This window comes from Aristolochia californica, unplaced genomic scaffold (genome assembly GCF_029961685.1).
Source record: "Aristolochia californica isolate CCGP_79_NKW_82.1479 unplaced genomic scaffold, dmAriCali1.0.hap1 SCAF_3, whole genome shotgun sequence".
Classification (NCBI taxonomy): domain Eukaryota; kingdom Viridiplantae; phylum Streptophyta; class Magnoliopsida; order Piperales; family Aristolochiaceae; genus Aristolochia; species Aristolochia californica.
In genome coordinates this window covers 3,341,436-3,362,259 of record NW_027181992.1, presented here as the reverse complement: position 1 = coordinate 3,362,259, position 20,824 = coordinate 3,341,436, and the positions used below count along the sequence as shown (strand labels likewise).

At 40.0% G+C, this 20,824-nt stretch overlaps 4 protein-coding genes across 4 annotated transcripts; 2 read left to right on the top strand and 2 right to left on the bottom strand.

The window, feature by feature from the left end:
* Positions 1 to 415: 415 nt before the first annotated feature.
* Positions 416 to 6,988, bottom strand: LOC137959088 (prohibitin-3, mitochondrial-like). The gene is made up of 2 exons (XM_068806386.1): positions 6,030 to 6,988; positions 416 to 659 (listed from the first exon to the last, which is right to left on the bottom strand). The coding sequence occupies exon 1, from the start codon at positions 6,898 to 6,900 to the stop codon at positions 6,043 to 6,045; it is 858 nt and encodes a 285-aa protein (XP_068662487.1). The 5' UTR covers positions 6,901 to 6,988; the 3' UTR covers positions 416 to 659; positions 6,030 to 6,042.
* Positions 6,989 to 7,952: 964 nt separating this feature from the next.
* On the top strand, positions 7,953 to 11,586 carry LOC137959925 (uncharacterized). The gene is made up of 2 exons (XM_068807346.1): positions 7,953 to 8,302; positions 11,194 to 11,586. Exons 1-2 carry the CDS (start codon positions 8,048 to 8,050, stop codon positions 11,347 to 11,349), a joined length of 411 nt encoding a protein of 136 aa, XP_068663447.1. The 5' UTR covers positions 7,953 to 8,047; the 3' UTR covers positions 11,350 to 11,586.
* A 2,509-nt stretch (positions 11,587 to 14,095) lies between these two features.
* LOC137960451 (F-box protein SKIP28-like) lies at positions 14,096 to 15,364 on the bottom strand. The gene is made up of 2 exons (XM_068808083.1): positions 14,923 to 15,364; positions 14,096 to 14,814 (listed from the first exon to the last, which is right to left on the bottom strand). Exons 1-2 carry the CDS (start codon positions 15,352 to 15,354, stop codon positions 14,242 to 14,244), a joined length of 1,005 nt encoding a protein of 334 aa, XP_068664184.1. The 5' UTR covers positions 15,355 to 15,364; the 3' UTR covers positions 14,096 to 14,241.
* A 618-nt stretch (positions 15,365 to 15,982) lies between these two features.
* On the top strand, positions 15,983 to 19,654 carry LOC137959081 (glucan endo-1,3-beta-glucosidase 3-like). Its single transcript, XM_068806376.1, has 4 exons — positions 15,983 to 16,193; positions 17,494 to 18,750; positions 19,052 to 19,079; positions 19,226 to 19,654. The coding sequence occupies exons 1-4, from the start codon at positions 16,142 to 16,144 to the stop codon at positions 19,362 to 19,364; spliced, it is 1,476 nt and encodes a 491-aa protein (XP_068662477.1). The 5' UTR covers positions 15,983 to 16,141; the 3' UTR covers positions 19,365 to 19,654.
* The last annotated feature ends 1,170 nt before the right edge of the window (positions 19,655 to 20,824 follow it).

Genomic DNA, 20,824 nt, shown 5'->3' with positions numbered 1-20,824 from the left:
ACAAAAGGCTCCTTGTTTCCTTCTTTTCACATTAACAGAATCAATAGCATCTTCCCCACCCCATCGTTCCCTCCCTGTTTTTCATTTCCTATTAAGAATCACATGAAAATAGTGAGTACGAGACCAATCCTTCTCTGATCTCATAGGCTCACTTGCTTTTAAAATTGAGCGCTGCGTCGGTAGGGCACAAAGATCGAATCATTATCAGGTGGGCAGCAAATACAACTCCAACACGAGAGCTCAAGTGGGAATCTCAATTGATCCTCTTTGATCCTTCTTACTCTCGAATTAGATCATCGTCCTAAAACAATAAGCAGCGACACAGAAGGCAATAAAACAGAGGAAAAGTATTAAAACAATTGCATCTCAATTGTTAGTGACAGCCCATTCGACTCATTTTATCACCATCAGCCAACAGAAGCAAGAATCAAATACTTTTTAGAAATGGAGCCCTCATGGGACGGGAAGAATCCCAAACAGAAATATATGTGTATATATTTTATCTCTTACCTCATTGACTAAAATTTAAAAAAGCCTAGACAATAGGTCCCAGTTATTTATGACATTTGAAGCGGTACAGATGGTTGAATTCTAGCCAAAACTTGAGTCAAGTGAATGCTGCACAGTTCCACCACAAGCAAATCTCCTTTATGCCACCCCTGTCAGATAAAAAGGCAAGGCAATCGGTTATGACCTCCTGTGAAGAGGAAGCCCACTGTAATATGAAAGACAACAGAACTTACTGGCTCAGAAACACTACATAAAATGCTCATATTAATACTACAAAAAAATGGGGCTTATCAAACATCATGAACAGCAGCACCAAACAGGTTCAAGGTTTTTCAATTTTTGTGGAACATTAAGGCTCAACAAAGATGTATGGCAACATGAACATAGACAAACTAATTTTTATAGCAAAAAAAGTATATAATTCTTGGGATAAATAAAGATCTTGAAGTCGTATATGTTTCTATACAAATCAAACTCAAAAGATTATCTTATGTCATATTGAATTTGTCTGAGGAAGCAGGGGCAGGCTCATGCAACTCAGCCACAAAGATCATCTCTTAAGAAAGCTTCGAGTAATAAATCCTGCATACAACTACAAGACATGGGAATCCAAGGCTATAAAGAATGTAATGGAAAACGCAAGTGATACTAACTAATTTGAAAAGAATTGTATTCACCCACTAGCCCCAACTAAATAAAACTATGACTTGATACTATCTTGTTCACCATTTTATCTAGTCATACAAACTCCATTGATTTACTAGAAGTACATTTACTATTATTAATAATTAAATTATCAGCAAAAGCATTGTTCAATTGCCACATCTGTGTGGGAGAACCTATTTGGCTAAATGTGTCACACCACCCTCCCCACCCCCAATTTGAGTAACTCGGTACAATCACATTCAGCAGGAATATCAAGTTGGGAATGTTGTTCTGAACCAAAAAAGTCCAATCCAAGTGATTTTATTGTGATCCTGCAGTTGAAATCACTTGAGGCAAGTATCTCCAGAAACAGTCAAAATTCAATAGTCTGGGTTGTAAAGCAAATACTAGTAGGATCCTTACCTCCAGAGATAGTATATCTGTGCCTGCTCAACTGTTGAGTTCAAAATTTACCATCTATACACACTAAATACACACACACACACACACACACACACACACATATATATATATATAGACAAGAACAATTCTTGCTGCATAAACCCAACAAACAAGGCTCTAATATTTGCCAGATAAATAAGTCATTAGATCCCCTTAAGAGATTGCAGCAATATTTTGACAATGCTTGAGATATATCGCTTAATTCTGGTAATCTCTCGGAGCCAAGCTCTTAGATCAACAAAATCTATTGCCAAATCCCTTGCAAAGAGGGTGTTAATAAAAAAATTAAAAAAAAAACTTGCAAAGGGGATTTTTGTCATCGAACATCATGTTATAAGGCATAGTTTTTCCCTTTAGTGTTAAGGTGGGGCTTCAGGAGTTGCCTGCCTTTGCCCTCCCACCCTTGCATTTCGTTTTTTATGTAAACGAGAAAAAAAGGTTGAAACTATTGAATCATACTCATCAACACTGGGGAAACAATACTATTCCAAAATACAGCATATATCACCTATCAAATCATAGACAAAGTCATGAAATGAAAAAACATGACCAACATCATCATCATTAACATAGTCATATCATCTAAGACTCAGAGTTAGTTGCCCATATCATCCTCCAGCATTCCTTTCTATCACTCTCTAGTTCCTTTACTTTTTATAGAACCAATGCTATCAGACCTGTACCACAATAGGCCAGAAAGGCGGTTGGTCTGATAGGTGGTTGAACCAGTGATGATGACATACATGAAGTAATATTTAAAAATAAGAAACATTTAGAAAGGGTTTCAGGGGAAGTGGGAAAGTAGGGAAAGTGCGGATGGGGACATAAACACCTCCATACAACTCTGTAATTCGAAATAGAGTGCCAAGCACCTCTCTATTTCTCTTTCTGATTGGGAAAGGGGTCCATCCCCATCAACTAGCTCCCCATCAACTAGCTCTTTGCAATCAAGGGGATGGGAAAGAAACTAGGCCAGCTCAAGCCATTTAGTATTTGCCTCGTTAGAAGTTCCCCTTCCCCTGAATTTTTCTATTGTCAGACTCTTCCTACCTTTCTTTAGGTCCATCAAAGACCATCAAGATCTCAAACACCTCCATTCTTGATTATCAGTGTTTGTCTTTTTCCGATTTGACACACATCTATCTCAACATTGTCATATCTTCCACCCTCTTCTTCTCCAAATGTCAAACTTTTTTTTTTGTCACTATCTCCAAATGTCAAACTTCTCCCTTCATAAAGCACGATTAACAAATTTCTAAATCCAAAAGCCAGAAAACAAACAGCATTATTACACCCAACAATCACAAGCTGCAACTAGAATATTAAAGAGAATAATCTCCAATCGGCTTTCTCAAAAAAGGAAATACAATATTGAGTAAGATTAGATAATTCACCCCTCACCTATCTAGTTATTGAGTAACAAATCTCACTCTTATCCTATTAAATTGGTTATATCAGCCCAGCAGTCAGAAATGTGATCAAGAGGCAACTCTAATGGCACCCATCAATAATACAAGAAAGACAGTATCAGCACAAGGAGCAACAACCACAAATAGCAATTGTAACAAAGTGCAAAGAGAACACCAAAATATAAATGATCAAACTAGACACGAATATTTTGTTTAAATGAACTAGACATGAATATGAAAAAACGAAAAACAGCAACTAATTCAGATAAGAATACCATGGCAGGACAACATCCATAAGGCCAAAACTAACAAAGATTCTGAGGGCAGAAGAAGTTCAGTTCATCCTATGCATATCTTCCAGAAGAAAGTGACTAAGGTCAAATCCAATTCAGCCTTAATTTTTTTTAAGTGCTAACCCCCATAGCCTTGAGAGACTTGAACCCAGTGCCTCAGATTAAAAACTCCCAAATATGACCACCGAGCCAATGGCCCAATCCACCACTATCTTCGACAATTGTGGTTCTCCAACAGGTGAAGTAGTGGAGAATTTGCATAACTTAACAAACAGCAACCAGAAGCATTTATGAACTCAAACATATGCCACTTCTATATATTAAAATGAAATTATAAAGAAAACAACAATATCACATGCCAGTCCTCAAACACAAGATGACCATAAGAAATTTTGGTATATCTCAGAAACAATATAGCTATTCCAAGTCACATGTCAAAACCCCTCAAGAAAGATGTAACCACAGCCATCTTTTTCCTTTCCCCTTTTTTTTTCTTAGTTTGGGCTTTTTGAATGATAACAACAAGGTACCTTGACTTAAAGGGGCATTAGCAAACCTTCTCAAGTAGAAGAAGTGGGAATAGTAGTAATAACCAAATGTGATTCTTGTTCTGACTCTAGGTATTGAATTATAAAAAAATAAAGAGCATTAATTGGTCTTATTCTTGTTTCCCTATATCCTGTAGTGAATTTATTGGGCCTTTGCCTCAATGGCCAGTCAGCCACATCATATGTGGGGTTTCTAGTCTGAGGTCTTGGCATCAAATCTCAAGAGGGGTTTTGTGTGTCATGAGCACGTATAATTAACATACAAACAGAAAAAGTTTATTTTCTGAACTCTTACAAGAAAAATATTTGCCATAGCCAATTAATTAATGTTCTAATACACAAGTTTTGTTTTAAAAGGCAAAATACACACAAGTATTGGTATCTACAAAGATGTTGATATTTGTCCAAATCAAGAAGACATATGACACACTAAAAAATGAAGAACCTGAAAAGAATGTAGACCGACATTTATTCCTGTTGTCCAATCTATGCTGCTCTTATTAGGTCAAAAGTAAAAGAAATCCTTAAGGTAAGGTTAGCTCATGGAGGAAGTGAGTCACTTCAAAGAAGACAAAGTGCAAGCAAATTCCAGGATGATCACCTTTTTTATGATGAGAATTACTTTTTCATGATAGAAATTGAGACTCAGAATATATGGAGCAATTGATCCTTCAACAGAAAAGTTGCGTGGAAAATGAATTCATGCAACTTCATTTCACAGGAACAAATTCCAGAAGAAAGGGAAATTTCACCCACTCCAAAAGAGATTCACTTCCTCTCCTTGGGTTCCACCTTACTTTCCCTTCACACTAACAGAAAAAAGAGCTACCTACCCCTTACCACCCCCAATCGCCCCCCCCAAAAAAAAACAAAAGATGTGCGGAATCATGAGTAAAATGTGTTAGTATTCTAAAAGTCATAACATCATTTAACCAATAACTCATTCACAGATATAAGCAGAAGGTGGAGTCACTGTTTATCATGTGGCATGACATTCCATGCTGCCTTTCCTGTCAAGTCTGCTAACAACAATATGCCAACCTAACAATCCTCAAGTATTTCAACTTGTAGGCACAGACTTGCAGAAAATGGGTAGAGTGTCTTAATAAATTTCCAGGTAACCTGTTATCCAAATACAAGCATAGAGAAAGGCACCTTAATTCCCTCCTGGCAGAGTTTTCAAAAACTGAAAAGGAAAATAATGGGGCCTTTTTGCCACAATTCTCTTTCTTTGCCATTTTTCTTAATAGGGGACATAAGAAGTTTAAAGTGTTTCATGATTTTCGAGTAAACAGGACCCAGCCTCTAAGTGTTTCCTTTTTTCTTTTCCAAAAATAAGAACCAGTCCATTAAACATATCACGATCACACACAAGTAACAATAAAAAAGTAAAAGGAAAAACCATGGCTTCTGCCAAGGACGGATGTAGAAAAGATCGACCAATAGGAGAAGATTACTTATTAAAAATAAAATATTTTGAGGATTGCAACCTTGACTCCAAGACCCATCAACACAAGTTGAGTACAAGTGCTGGAGATGTCTTTCGTGTTGATTAAAGTAACTTACTTTAAGACAAAGGAAACATTTCAAAACACACCAATTTTATCGGGCATACATGGCTTATAGTGCTGCTAAACACGCACACTATGAATGCAAGCAGACGGATCCTTAGCAACCTCAACCACATACGAACCAGTCCATTAATCATATCATGCTAACGCACAAGTAAAAATAAAAAATAAAAAATAAAAAAGAAAAGTCATGGCTACTATTCAGGACGGATGTTAAAGAGATTGACCAATAGGAGAAGATCACTTATTAGAAATAAAATATTTTGAGGATTGCAACCTTAACTCAACAGATCCATCAACTCAAGTTCACAACAAGTCTCAGGAATGACTTTCGTATCGATCGAAGTAACTTAGCCCAAGGCAAAGGAAATATTTCAAAACACACCAATTTTATCGAGCACACATGCCATATAGTGCTGATAAACAGGCAAAGTATCAATGAAAGCAGACGGACAACTTAGCAACAAAATCCACATTGCAAACCCCACACACCCACACACACATTCTGAATAGTTAAAATGTTACGTACCAGGAAAAAATTAGTAGATAAAAAGATGAACATAAGAAACAACAAATAGAAGTTCACCCTACCCGACGTTAGCATTCAACGACCAGACGGCAATGATGGATTAAGCCCCAAAAGCATCTGATTTCCACTAGGCAAATATGCTACATTCGGCGACTTGGCCAGAGTAGCGGCAACCTCCCTAGAAGCCTCAATTTTCCTAAGCTCAATAAGGCCCATTCCAGCCGAGTTCGTGGCATCCGAAATAAGCTTCGCAGATTCACTCTCTCCCTCGGCCCTGATAATGGCCGCCCTTCTCTCCTGCTCAGCCTTGGCAACAACATACTTGGACCTCTCGGCTTCCTGCTGCGCAACCTGCTTCTGCTCCACGGCCTTGGAGAATTCAGCCCCGTAAGACAGATGGGTTATTGCAACATCATCTAGGACTATGTCGAAGTCGGCAGCCCTCTTGATGAGAGACTCACGGACAAGGGCAGAAACGTGGGGGCGCTCTGTGAGAAGCTGATCAGCGTTGAACTGTGCAACAACGGCCTTGAGGACCTCGTTTCCGATGGATGGAAGCACCTTCTCGTCATATTCAAGACCAAGGTTCTTGAAGATCCTGGGGAGTTTGAGGACCTCGGGTCGTGATAATACCCTGAGAGAGAGATTGACCATCTGGAGATCCTTAGTACCGGAAATTGAAGCAAAGGAATGAGGGCGAGTGCGGATGTCGAAAACCACAGGCTTCTGAAGCCAAGGGATAAGAAAGTGAGTTCCCTCGCCGACGGTCTCGTCGAGCACTCCGCGGAAACGATCGAAGATGACGGCGCGCTGGCCACCGTCAACGTTGTAGAGAGACGCATTTAGAACGGTGGCACCCGCGCCGAGGCCGAAAGCTGCGCGGGCAATGTTAGTGAGGAAGGATGCTGCGGCTTGGTTACCGGCTCCAGCCATGACGACAAGAACAGGACAGTCGTCGACTCGTCAGGGAGTTTTTTCGACTATGCAGGTTTGAACTGTTGTAGAAATAAAACCCTAAACCCTGAAAGGCTTACGCTACTAGCGTCGAGGTCCTTTGGAGTGGCACCGAAAAAATCTGTTTGGGTTTTGGGCCTTGCTATTTGGGCTTCGACGATACGAATGGATCGAATCTTAGACGTAACCAAACCTAACTGTATCTCCGTTTCGTACTCCGATTCTCCCACTCCCTCCCCCTCCGTATTTTCGATCGTATTTAGTATTTAATATTTACCTAATAAAAATAAAAATTGCTAGCAAGGCTTTTGCAACTCGCTTGACTCCATTTTTAGACTCAGTTAAACGGTGAAAACATTGTGTCACTCAGTAATAATATCTAGTTAATTCTTAGACGTTGATCGCCAATAATGAGCCCAAATTAAAGTGTGGGGACTCTTTTCTTTCTTCCTCAGTTTAAAATTTCTCTCCAACAACTGTCCTGCTACGTAGTACATCTAATAACCACATCATGGGACCCTCCGCCGAGGCCGCTGATTTAGACAACTCGGTACAATCTACTGAACCGAACCGTTTCCGTGTCTTGGACAAATTGTACTCATCTAAGAAGACCGACAGTTTTTCAAACACCGGCTCGTCCTTCCTTCTCTCCGCTCATGCCGCCCCTCCCTGGGCCCCGCTACGCAATCTCCGGGCAGAAATACCCTTCGTGTTCGTCAAAATTACCATATCACACTAAGTTTTTTTACCCTTTTGTGATTCTTATATGAATTTTTATTTTTATTTTTAATAGAACCAGGTTATATTATATTATATTATTAATCCTCATGCTGAAAATATTTATCGTTTTTGTCAATAATTTCGAACAGTGGAGAGTAGAGAGTAATTTAGTCATTTCGCTCACTCTTGTCCATCCATGCCTCCGACGTCCTGGTCGACACGCAAGTCAAAAAAGAAAAGCGGGGAAAAAGAAAAAGAAGATTTATGAAACCAAGCAAAGCAGCATTATACTCGAGGGAGAGCAAATGAATATGGAATTGCCCCTGTTATCTTTTCTCTCTTCTCACTCATTTTGTCTAATAGAGGATGCGATGAAAGGGGAGCAGAGAAGACCCCAGTCGCGACGATGACCAAGGGAGATAGTGGAGAGACTATGGAGGGAGCGGAGGAGGAGCTTGAACGAAGGAGCCGATTCTTGAGCAGTCTCATTGAGAGGAAGAAAGCCGGAGAGCAGAAGGAGCAACTGGAGCGGCTTAATGTGAATGTGCGAGCGGCGGACATGCCTGTGGCCCTACAAAACAGTGCCTTCCGCTGCGCCAGAGACTCCCTCGATGCCATGCCCAAGCTTGACAGCAAACGTCTCGCCCTCGCTCTTAAAAAGGTTTGGCCTCCTTTGTTTCCTAGATTCTTGTCTAGTCTCGAAACGTCAGCTTCCTGTTTTTTAGTTTCATGTGCCTGTTGAAATTTCATTTTCGCAACTTTGGTTTCACTTGTAATTTGATGTCACTGAATCCCTTAATCACGAGCATAAAGCTTACTGATCTCTGGGGTTTCTTTGTATATAATACATAGTATGACCTGATGAACTGTACGATTGATTTCAGCAGCTTGCTTCGCTTCTCTCGACATTCCTGTGGGGAGAGTTTTATATGAAAGCTAAGTTAGATCCTCCGAACAAAATCAATTGCTATTTTGTAGCTTTGGACGGGAGAGTGGCGTTGCGGATGGTTCTTTTCACCCTTTCGGTCTTTAGACCAAATCTCTATTTCGTTTCTGTCGTGTGGAGTTGGTGGCTGGCAGGAGCTTTTGGACTCTCGGTTGTTTGAACGTAGTATTCTTAGCTGATCCTAGTATTCTCTTTATTTCATTACTTGGGTCTCTAATCAGTGCTTCTAGCTAGAATTTTGCTCTGAACTCCCTGGAGGAAGACGTAACACTTCAGGAAAGTAATTAACTTTTACTTACACGATGTGACTTCTGCTTTCTCACAGTAAGCTTGTATTTTTCAAGTGGTAACCCATGATTTTGTGGTAATGCCCTGGTGCATCCCGCTTTATGAGCAACATGCAGATTTTTTCTATCTCAAACGCCAATAAAATCCCTTCCCTCTTCTCCTCCAAAAGCGTTAAAGGCTTTTCAAAATTGCTTTCAGGTGGTTGTCTAGAAGTTCCTTATGTTTGACTGTAGCTTTGTTTGGTATATGTATATCATATATATGGGTATTGTTATATATAGGTGAGTGAGCAGTTATCACAGGGTGTTTATCAATGAATAATGTAAATACTACCTTCTTGATTATTCAAATAAAATTTGTAAACTCATTAATCGTACGTAGTTTGTCTCTATGGCCAAACCAGTGCGGCCAGTTTCCATTGTGAGATCCTCCATTCAGGTTTCACCAGGCTATCAGGTGTGGGATCCATGTGCAATCAGCAGTCCAAAAACTTACATAGTTTGTCCTTGAATTATGTACATGTCAATATTCTACAATATGCTTGTTGGTGTTGGAAAGCCATATATTCATGTCTACAGTTTACTTGTTGATCAGTTTTTCTTGCCGGTTGTTAACTGTGTTAATTGTTAGTACTTAGTATTCATTGATTGTGTATTTGTGAACTATTATACCTGTATGCTTTTGGTTTTTTACATGATAAAGTTTTTATTAATTTATCTTTACCTTCTGTGGATTATGATATATGTTCAAGTGATTGGATATTAGATTACCATATCGTGTTTCACAATACTGATGAATATTAGCGTGCATAGGTTTACTAAGGCATCTATTGCTCATGATGGTCATTGTTGTCTATCTGTTTGCTTATTATGGCGGTGTTATTATCTAGAATCTATTAATGTTTAAACAGTACTTGATAGGAATCTTGGAGAGTTATTTTTTGTTGTGCTAGTCTGTAAGTGTTTCTTTCTCCCTTATTTTTTTTCTTGATAGTTATCCAGAATCCATATACCCGTACTGCAAAACTACTTGTCATCTAATTGACTCAAATGATAGCAATGACCACAGATTTTGTGTTTTTGTCTATTTATTTGTTTATTTATTTATTATGGAACTGAGTTTTTGTCATCTTTGGATGGAACAAAGGGTCATGGGACATCATAGCGATGAGATGATAAGGCAGGCAATAACATTAAATGTAAAAAAGGAAAAGCCAAGGATTGTGATCTTCACTGCATTCCGAAACCCAAAAATGAAGAAAGTTATCGTTGTTGTGGAAATCTGAGAAGGGAAAAAGTTGTGGCTGGTGATTGGGATGCAGGCTATAGAGCAAACTGTAAAGGATACTGACTTGATTCCTAAACAGTGTTGAAGACACAAAAAAAGTTAATGAACAGGAACTTGTGCTGGTCTCTTGGCATGAAAAGCTACAATAACTCCATTGGATCTTTATTAAAAATCTTTTTAGTTGGGTAACACAACAAGATTCAACCAATTAGGAGAAGGGAGTTGTCCTTTAACATGTAATTGCTCAACAAAATGAAATTACTAATACAGCCCTTTCAGACAAGCTGCAGCTGTTTTCTGCAACAAGCTGAACCTGATATTTAGCTTGAACTGCCTATCTCTTCGGGAAAGGCTAATCACACTACTATAAACATGTTGACGGCATTTGAAAAGGTTGCTACAAGAGTTGCTGTGAGCAAATTGCTAGCTAATGTAATCATTCACTTAGTAATGTGGTGCCTTATGGGGAGACAGAAACTATATCAGTCAATCACGTTTGGTGGCTGTAGAAGACACAGAAAAGGTGCTCCTGTTATCCTCTCTATTGTAACTTATCAAGTATAATTGTTACTTTGGTAAGTTCACCTAGTGAAAGAAGAAGAAGCATCCACAAACAGTTTCTTCCTAATGAATTTGGTACGATTGGACAAGTGTGATATCAGTTGGGTCCACATCCTTAGGTCTGGTAATTGCATGGCGAATTCTCTCGCCGAGAAGGGTGCTAATCGTCAAAACCTTGTTGTAGGGCATAGCTTCCCTCTCTAGTTTGTATCTTTCTTGGAGGATTTTCTTCCCTCCCTCCCTTGTTGTTTTGCTTCTCTTTTTTTATAACATCATTGCCATTCCAGGAGAACTCGTGTATCTTATTTGAAAGGATGTATTGCAGGTGGCTCGTGTTCTTTTCTAGTTAATTGGAACCCAAATTTAAGTTTTGGCAATTTCTTAATATCTCATTAAATCCTTTGGAATTTTTTTACCTGGAAATCTATCATTCAAAAGTTTGATGAGTTTGTAACTTTCACGTGGCTCAGGAATTTGATTCCTCATATGGTCCTGCTTGGCACTGCATTGTGGGGACAAGCTTTGGTTCATATGTGACGCACTCGTTGGGTGGCTTCTTATACTTCTCCATCGATAAGGTTTACATTCTTCTTTTCAAGACGGCTGTGGAGCCTTTAGGGCAGTGACAGACAGTAAATGTCATAAGATTCCTAGGGTTTTAATTTGTCAATTATACGATTGTAAACCTTAAAATACAGGAATTGAACACCTGAATGGACAAGGTTTATGTTCTGTACATTTCAATGGTTTGGAATTCATTACATGTATTCTTCTGAATCTGTTACGTGGAACCTTGAATAGGTGCAATGGTTTCACTCAGACGCCCGTTGCAGTGTTGCTATTGGAGTGACTGTTTCCAACTATACGATCTCTAATAATTCCAATGATCAATAACTATTTTATTGTTTTTTAATTTTTTAATTTTCCATTAGTTTAAAAAAAATTATACTCAATTTATAGTTATTTCATTAAAAAAATTAACCTTTTAATTTAATTTTAATTTAATGAAATATTTATATTTTTTAAAAGGAAAAGAGTTGGGGCCTGGGGTGCACCTGGCTCTAGCCATCTTGGTAGGAGTTGATTTACTGGATTCGGTCAAATCCAGTTCAGCCTCATCCACTATATCAATCTGGAGTCTGGATCTGGAGGGGTAGTGGTCGTATTTTTTAACAAGTTCATGGGTGATTTTGTAAGCACAGAACCCTAATTATCTGATCCTATAAAAGGATAAATTAAAGCCTCTTCCTGCAATTTGACCCTTCTGCTGTTAAGCCGTCGCTGGAGGCGCCTTTGCTAGTTGCAGCGCTGTAGACGCAGTTAACCTACAAATTTATCTGTTCCAAATGTCTCTGGTCTTGTTTTTGTCTTCTCTTCTGCGTTTAATTTATTTTCTGTTGAAATGACCTTAGTTATTAATGAGCAGAAATATGAGAGAAGCAAGACTAACATCCGGCTTTGGACATGCTATTTGCAATTCTGCATGGTTCTAGCTTTCTCGTAAGCTTTACAACTTAAATTCGATTTTGATTTGAGTTTTTCTGACTTATAGCTCATTCTTATTTCCATGTCCAGTGCCCGCAGGAGACTCGCCAGATGTTCTCTCCTGCTTGACGTATATATTTGTTTAATTTTTTTTCTAATTATCGCATGGTCTGCGCTTTCGTTCTCTGTAATCCACCAAAATTGAAGTTTTTAGCACGTCAATTATCTGTTTTTGCCTTTTTTTACCAATCGAAGGCCAGCTCGATGATGATCTTTTGCTTTAACCACACCGAACGTGAACTGGAGGGGGGCCGCTTATCTGAGTCGATTTACCTTTTGAAAAAACAGATCCTTCAACTCTTATTGTCGCCTTGGGATTCCTCTGTTTAAAACGTGAGATTGAGATCTCTTGTTTTAAAGAGAAGATGAAGGCTTCGACAAGCGTTGAAGCGGCTGGAGGTTAAATCGCCATATTTTGGATAATTGGTTCCCGTCTGAGTTCTCATGTGGAAAAACCCTGGCCCTAATCTGAGAGCTGGACAGATTAGTTTCCTCTTTTACTTGGAAAATACATAGAATTTGATGTTCTCATCATAATTGTTTACTCTACTGCGCATTTCTATAGGTATGTAGACATTGTTTTATTTCTTTTAACTTGGTGTTTTTAGTTTAAATGTTCGGATGTGTCAAACATCTGTTTATACTTCAGTTTTTTTTCCTTTTATTTTTATAGATAAGCCGTCGTGAAGGGTCGTTTACAGGTTGCTGGTTTTCTATTTTAAATGCAATTTGCTAATGGAAGAAATGCTTCGTATATTTATTTAAATGCATGAAGCAAACAGTTCGTATGCTGCGGGACCAATCACAGTTTTAAAGTCTTCCCAAGTGCCATTAAATATTGTGATATAATTTAAATTAGGTAACTTTTGTGACTGAAAAATCATCAGCTCTAACGTACCACTGCTGTTTAATTTTTGGGTGAACATTTTTTGCAAGTTCCTCAAAATTTCCATGCTCTGCTGTGAGAAATCTATGACTCGTAAATAAATGCAGGAAATTGGTACGATTACAAAATACTGTCCGTCGTCGCTGGCCGATGAAGAAATGGAAGGCGGCGGAGGCTGCAATGCATTAGAACATTCAATAGCTAAAACTCTGAATCATAAGGTGAATAATCAATCAGTAGATCTATAACGTGAATAAGTAGCTAGATTACATATAATGTCGCCGATTGTTCTTCCGTTTGTGAATCTACCCGAAGGTTGTCTGAAGACTTTCTTTGCCTACACGGTATTTAAGAAGACAATTAGACTTCATATGCATTAAAACAGTAATATGTTTTTGAATAGTTTTTGGGGGAATGTACTTTCTCATCAAACATTTATTGTGGAATAATGGGGCCTGTATCAGAATATTCAATTATACCCAGATAAGAGGACATGTTTGCAGATTTCCATTGATCGAAAGATTAGAAAGGGGCTTAAAAAAATTGGAATGCTATATAGGCGTTTTTTTTTTCATTCTTTCTTTTCAGATTGTCAAAATGGTGAAATGGTGATGTTTAGGAGAAAAGACACCAGACAATGTTGGGTCTGTAAATAATTCAGTGGACAGAGAGAATTAGGGTGGGAAGATTGATTTTTTAGAGAAAATATCTAACATGAAAAGTTTTGGCTGAAATTTTAGCGAAAGTGAATTACCCCTATTTATGAATGAAAAAAAAGGAAACTTGCATATCAAATGGTGGATTTTTTTTATTTATAATAGAAGTTTTAAGCGAGACTGCATTCCAACTTTACTGTAGTTTTTCAATCAAATATTTCAAAGAAAGCGAGATATGCACATAGGATACCATATGGAAGACAAGGGCATTTCGGTGCACAGGATTGAAGAAAGAACACGAGGAGATTGCAAATTAATGGTAAGAAATTGTGTCTCAACGTTCCATTAAATGAAAACAAATTTTCTAAGGAAGAGGAAACGGTAGAGCTCATTAACTTGCTATCTTGTGACCAATTCGGCACGCTAGTTATTTATGGGCTCTCGTCCTCCGATTCCAAACACTTCTCTTGGGAGAGAAAGCAGCCTGCACACGTAAATCCGGCGGGTTCACCGTTCCGAACATCTCTGCAACAACTTCCCCTGTTGCACATTACACACTTGGGTACCCCAAGCCAACAATTGGAGCACAAGGCATGCTGGCAAGCAATCAATTCTGGAGGCTCGTCATCGAAGTCCACACACCCTCCACACAGTTCGCACCGTGAAATGCACCAGTAACATCCACGACATGACACTTGCTTCTTCTTCATTTTCTCCTTGCAGGTCTCCCTCGTGCAATCAAAAACTAGTCTGGCTTCTTCACACTTAGGGCAGATCTGTACATCGATAGGATTTTTGTTGAGGTTTAGCGGGGAATGAGATGGCCGGCCTGTGTAGTATGTAGGTGGGCGCGGATGGTTATCGTGAAGCAGAGAATTGAGGTTCTCGAGGTGATCAGTCATGTTTAAGACACCGTGAACTGCAATTCTTTCAAGTTTGGGAAGTCTTTCCACCATGTTTATGATGCCTGTCGGCGACAGTCCAGTGCATCCTGGGACATAAAGCTGCAAAGGAATTGACTAAAATTGAGAAAAAAATTAACTGAACCAAACAATGATTCAATCTTCGAACAGGTATATCTAGCCCATAATAGACTTCTGTCGAAAACTTACGCCTGTGATGTGAGGATTGTCGTCGACAACTCGCCGGAGTCCAGCGTCTGTAATCCCACCACAATCGATCAAAACGAGAGACCTCAATTTCCCTCGAGCCTTTGATGTAATACTCAGGAGATGGTCATCTGTAAGCTTTCTACTCAAGGGAACATCAACCCTCACGTTCTGCCAAAGTAAATCATCTTCGTCAACAGCCTGCCTCAGCGATTTGCAAACTCTCCGAACTCCAAAAAGCTCCCGTAGATAGAGATAAGGTAAGGAATAAAAAAGCGCTTCATGGGGGCCGGAAAATCTCTGCATGTGATCTTGGGGGAAGCTTGAACCGCTTGAAAACAAAGACATTTGGGAGTTTGCAGAGGGCTCTTGATGTGCTTTTTGCAGAGTTTCTTCCATGGTTTTGATAGTTGAAAGGCAGAGAGGAGAGGGCATTCACAGACCACAGAGAAAAAGCTTGGTGGAGAATAATAGGAGAATAAGCTAGAAAGCTGATAATAGTTTGAAAGTCAAAGGTCGGATATTGATATCTTTTCTGAAACTGTTTGTGACTTTGGTGTCAGTGTGTGATGGGACTAAGGAGTTTCGTTACGTATTGCTTCAAGATCAGTTTTCGGGTCCCACTTAAATACTATCTCTTCTTTAAGATCTTGTCCGTCCAAAGGGTATATTTATTTGATGGGAAGATGTGGGCCGGACCAGCAACTAACCAGAAATGTCCTGGAGGGGAGCGCAATACGCACCACCCAGTCTTAAAAAGCAGTGACCGGAATATGACCGTTGGATCCAGCTGGCTGCCACGTCAGCTTTGGCAGTCCTCGTGCGTCGGGACTGGCCAATTTCATAGAGCCAACTTATGGACCGTCTACAAATGTCGCAGCGAAACCCCACGCGAACTGTTAGTGACCTCTCGAGGCGTATCGGCCGTCCGATCTCTGACAATTTTCATGTGATCAGCGAAAACGTTCCCCCGCCACGACAGAAATGGAAAACCCTGAGGACACTAGCTTTTATGTCTATTGTGTTTTATTTTATTCCTGGTGTTGTTATTCCTTGGGAGGAACCTTTCACGGTTTGCCCCCTTTTCCTTTCTCTCCGTCACTCTCCCTTTCCTCTCGAAATCTCTTTCGTTTCCTCTTCTCCTGCTCACTCTTTTGCTGGATTTTTCTCCTTTTCTGCACGGTTTTGACGAGGCTTAAGCTTTTTACTTGAGGATTTAGTCATGGCTCCCTTTCTTCTCTTGCTGTTGGCTCTATCACTTGCTGCAGCCGAAGGTGCGTTTTTATTTTCTTCCAGTCGCTCCATTTTTTCTCCCTGGATGCGGTTCTTGTCTATGTTTTACCTATTTCTCGTCTATCTCTTGCCTGCGGTTTCACTATATCAGGAACTTCACTACTGTTTCTTGATTTTTTGAATTTTTGCTGAGAATAAGAATGGCTACTTTTTTAGTCAAGCTGGTATCTCTGTCGTTCAATTTCAAAACCGATTGTCTGGCTAGAAGGCCGGTTTGTGTTGATGGCCATTCTTGTTGAGGGTTATACTTTACGGCATTCTTGTGTAGCATTTCTTCATTTTTTTCTTTTTGTGATGCTCTTAAATATTTCGTTTTTCTTGTGGAGATTCTGAGATTGTAATCTGGATAGATTGGTAAAGTTATCTAATCTTCCTCTCTTCAAATGAGCTGTACATTCGGCGTCATTGAATGTTATTTTTTGTTTGCGCCAGGACATTAAGATTTGAGGAGGGTGTAAAAGAGCAAAACGTTTTTTTCTGTCACTCACATCTGCTTCTCCAAGGAGATTAATTCTTTCTAATTTTTTAGATTAGCTCATACAAGTAAGTTAATGTTCAGGATCGTTCTTCAGACTGAACCATCCGCAGGGATTGAAAAATCGAAGCCGTGTAAATCATTCAAGTCCCGCTTTCCAGTTTCGTCCTCTCTGGTTCTTTTTTCCAATCCGCTTATGGCTTTACTGTAATTTCTCAAAACTAAAGACACGGGTAAATAAAGTCTGCGATTTCCTAGATTCTTTGGCATTTTGTTTTGTTCTCTTCTTCACGGCAGCTTCACTGATCAGATCTCTCCGCTAAACTTCTGAATCCCAGCCTTGTATAGGCATTCTGGTCGGGGCATTTTTTGCAGTGCCCGCCCAACCAATGCATTTCTCGCCTCTATAACCAGATTAATCATCTTTAGATTCTCTGCAAATGCATTTTTCTTCCGTTTTTCCCCAACGATAATGGTCCGCGGACCACTGCATTCCGTGAGTGTTTTTCCAGCGCGGGGTGCATTTCGTGTCTTTCGGTTTCGACCGGCGACCAGTAGGAAAGGGACGTTTTCTCCTTTGCGGCATGTCCTTTAGTGGTCCCTGCGTCCTTGATTTGTCCACGGAAAGAGATATTTTAGTCCACGACCCACATACGGCCCATTTCTATTGGGGTTCAGGTTCATTCATGATCGAAATTTATCCATCTGATGACATCCAACGGCTATAGAGAATTCACTTTCTTGTTCAAGAGGTGTAAGTTCCATCACAGATCATCATATACTAATTTTCTTTTCCTTTCTTTCAGACAAGGCATTTATTGGTGTGAACATAGGCACGTCACTTTCAGACATGCCATCCCCCAGTCAGGTGGTAGCCCTGCTCAAGGTTCAACAAATTCGCCATGTTCGCCTCTATGATGCTGATAGAGGCATGCTGGTGGCCCTTGCCAACACCGGGATCCAAGTAACAGTCTCTGTTCCAAATGAGCAGCTTCTTGCGGTGGGACAGTCCAATGCAACTGCTGCTAACTGGGTGTCCCGTAATGTTGCAGCTCATGTCCCTGCAACTAATATCACAGCCATAGCTGTTGGATCTGAAGTACTGACTGCGATGCCCAATGCAGGCCCAGTCCTTGTCTCTGCTCTCAAGTTCATTCATTCTGCCCTGGTTGCCTCTAATCTTGATAACCAAATCAAAGTTTCAACCCCACATGCCTCCTCTATAATTCTTGACTCTTTCCCTCCTTCTCAGGCCTTCTTCAACCGCTCTTGGGACAATGTTATGGTTCCCTTGCTCAAATTACTCCAGTCCACTGATTCTTATCTCATGCTTAATGTGTATCCGTACTATGATTACATGCAATCAAATGGTGTGATCCCTCTTGATTATGCACTTTTCCGACCTTTACCTCCTAACAAAGAAGCTGTGGATGCAAATACCCTTCTCCATTACACAAATGTCTTTGATGCAGTGGTTGATGCTGCTCGTTTTGCCATGGCCTATTTGAATTTCACAAACATTCCTGTTGTTGTGACCGAGTCCGGGTGGCCTGCCAAGGGAGACTCATCTGAACCAGGTGCGGCCGTAGATAATGCCAACACTTACAACAGCAACCTCATCCGCCATGTGTTGAATAACACTGGCACACCCAAATATCCTGGTGTGCCAGTAAGTACATACATTTATGAGCTCTATAACGAAGATTTGAGACCCGGTTCTCTTTCTGAGAAGAACTGGGGTTTATTTGATGCAAATGGGGTCCCATCGTATGTGTTGCACTTGACTGGATCTGGAATGTTTTTGGCTAATGATACTACTAATCAGACTTACTGCATTGCAAAGGACGGCACAGACTCAAAGATGCTCCAGGCAGCATTGGATTGGGCGTGTGGGCCTGGTAAGGTGGATTGTTCCTCTTTATTGCAAGGGCAGCCATGCTATGATCCTGATACAGTAGAAGCACATGCAACTTATGCGTTTAATGAATACTACCATCTGATGGGTATGGCACCTGGAACGTGCTACTTCAATGGGGTGGCTGCTATTACTACGACCGATCCCAGTATGAATCATTTCTCTCTCCAATTCATTTCTTTTCTTTCCTAATCTGTGGCATCATTTCTGGGACTTCAGAGGCCAAATTGTTTTTCATACATGCGTGCTGTTTTATGTTCATTCTGCTCCATTTCAAATGAAAAGCAGTATACCCATCCAATCCAATTTTTACGAGTTTCTACTTGAATTTCTTATTATTTATGTAGCTCCTAGTTTCTGATAAATTGGCATTACAAAAGAAACGATATTCTGTTGATATAACAACATGGAAGTGATTTGTGCGAATTGTTTTTTCTTTACCTGTGCAGGTCACGAAACCTGTTTGTTTGCAGGAAGGTAAGCTCTCCCCTTGCCTACCCCCCGTTATCAATTTTCTACTCCTAGAAAGCTGATCGACTTTGGTGTTGAAGAGGCACTTTTGTACTTGATAATCTTTTGATAAAAAAAAAAAAATGACAACGCGCTCTTGTTTGCATGTGCAGTGGTGGCAAAAACGGGACCTTTTTGAATGGCACTTTTTTGGCTCCTTCCTCCAACAGCACTACGTCCGGTTCGCCTTTCCATTTCTCAGGAAGTCCTCTAATTATCGGAAGTCTACTCTGGAGTATGGTTTTCTTGTAACTTAGGATCGATGTAAGGGTGCTTTTTTTTTTCATTAAGAATGACAGGGTCGTTCATTCGAAGATGAAAGAATCACAGGGTCGGTCGATTTTGTTCCTGCCTGTTTTGCGGGTGGCAATGGCGGTCATCGGTCAGAAGGGGGTGGGGGGGTTTTCCCTGTTTCTTTTTTTCATCCCCTCTGGGGAACCCTTGTTTCTGTACAAAGAGAAGATTGATGTCAAAATTTCGGAAAGGATTTCTGTTCCCGCGGACCTTGATTCTTTTAGAATTGATATGATTGTTCCTTTGTCTAGGCTGGTACGACGTTCTCTGTTTTTCTATATCTGGTTCTTGTGGCAGGCTTTTCGTCTACCTTTGTTCCTTAAAAGAAAGGGTGTGATCGCAGCATGGATTTCCGTAGAGGTTGAATAAGATTGTTTTGAAAATAAATGGACCCAAGAGTGATTGACTGATTGTAGTTTCAGTAATCCAAATTTTGTCAACATTAAATAAGCTGATTATAGAGGTTTCAAAGCTGAACAAATTAGTATGGCTTGTAAGTGTTTCTAAACCTTATTTTGAATTCTATATCAAAAGTAAAATCATCATCTGAAATCCTCGGAGGATAATTAGCGAAATGGGCAATGTAAAACTCCATCGTATTCATTCAAATAATTTACATGAGATGTCAAAACCAGAGGATTTCAGATTAAACTCCCGTTGCCCATCGGCCATGTCCGACAGGGAGGTGGCGCTGTCCATTTTCTTCCTTTCTCCCCTCTCGATCTATCCTCCCTTGCCAAAAGAGATAAGAGAAGTAATCCTCCCCTTTGTTACCATGGGAAACGTGAGAGAGAATTGGTGTGGCAGCGACAATGTTCCCAATTATCAAAAGAAAAGGAGGGAATAAAATGTTGAGCCTGTAATGAGCTTTCGTTTCCGAAGCTGTATGTGGGTTCTCTCCAGCGAAAGATCCAATATGGGTCTGAATTTGGTTCTCTCATTCTTCAAAACCAGAGGATTTCATGGCAGGAATTCCGATATCCTTCGGCTTCCATTGAGAAAACCGGCCTCGAGTGTGTGACGATATAAGAGAGTGGAGAGCAGAGCCAGAAGAGTGCTCTTCAGGTGTTTCCTTTAATAATATATATTTGAGATTTTCTTAATTTTTAAATTCTAATGATAAAATAGTAATGATTGTATTATCGTAAATATCATAAAATAATATAACATTATATAAATATCAAACGCCTAGCTAATACAATCCAAAAAACCGGTCTATTAAGTGTGAAAAGTCAAGTACCTAACCCAGGTGGACCGGAATCACCAAGTTCTGACACCCAGTGTTCCCGTTCCCGTTCCCTTTTTGCCGGAATGATACCATGTCAAGAGGTTGGCCAATACAACCTAAAAGACTAGTCGTTTAAGTACAGAAAGCCAACCTAATTAAGAGAGGTGGACCGGAACCACCTCTGATACCC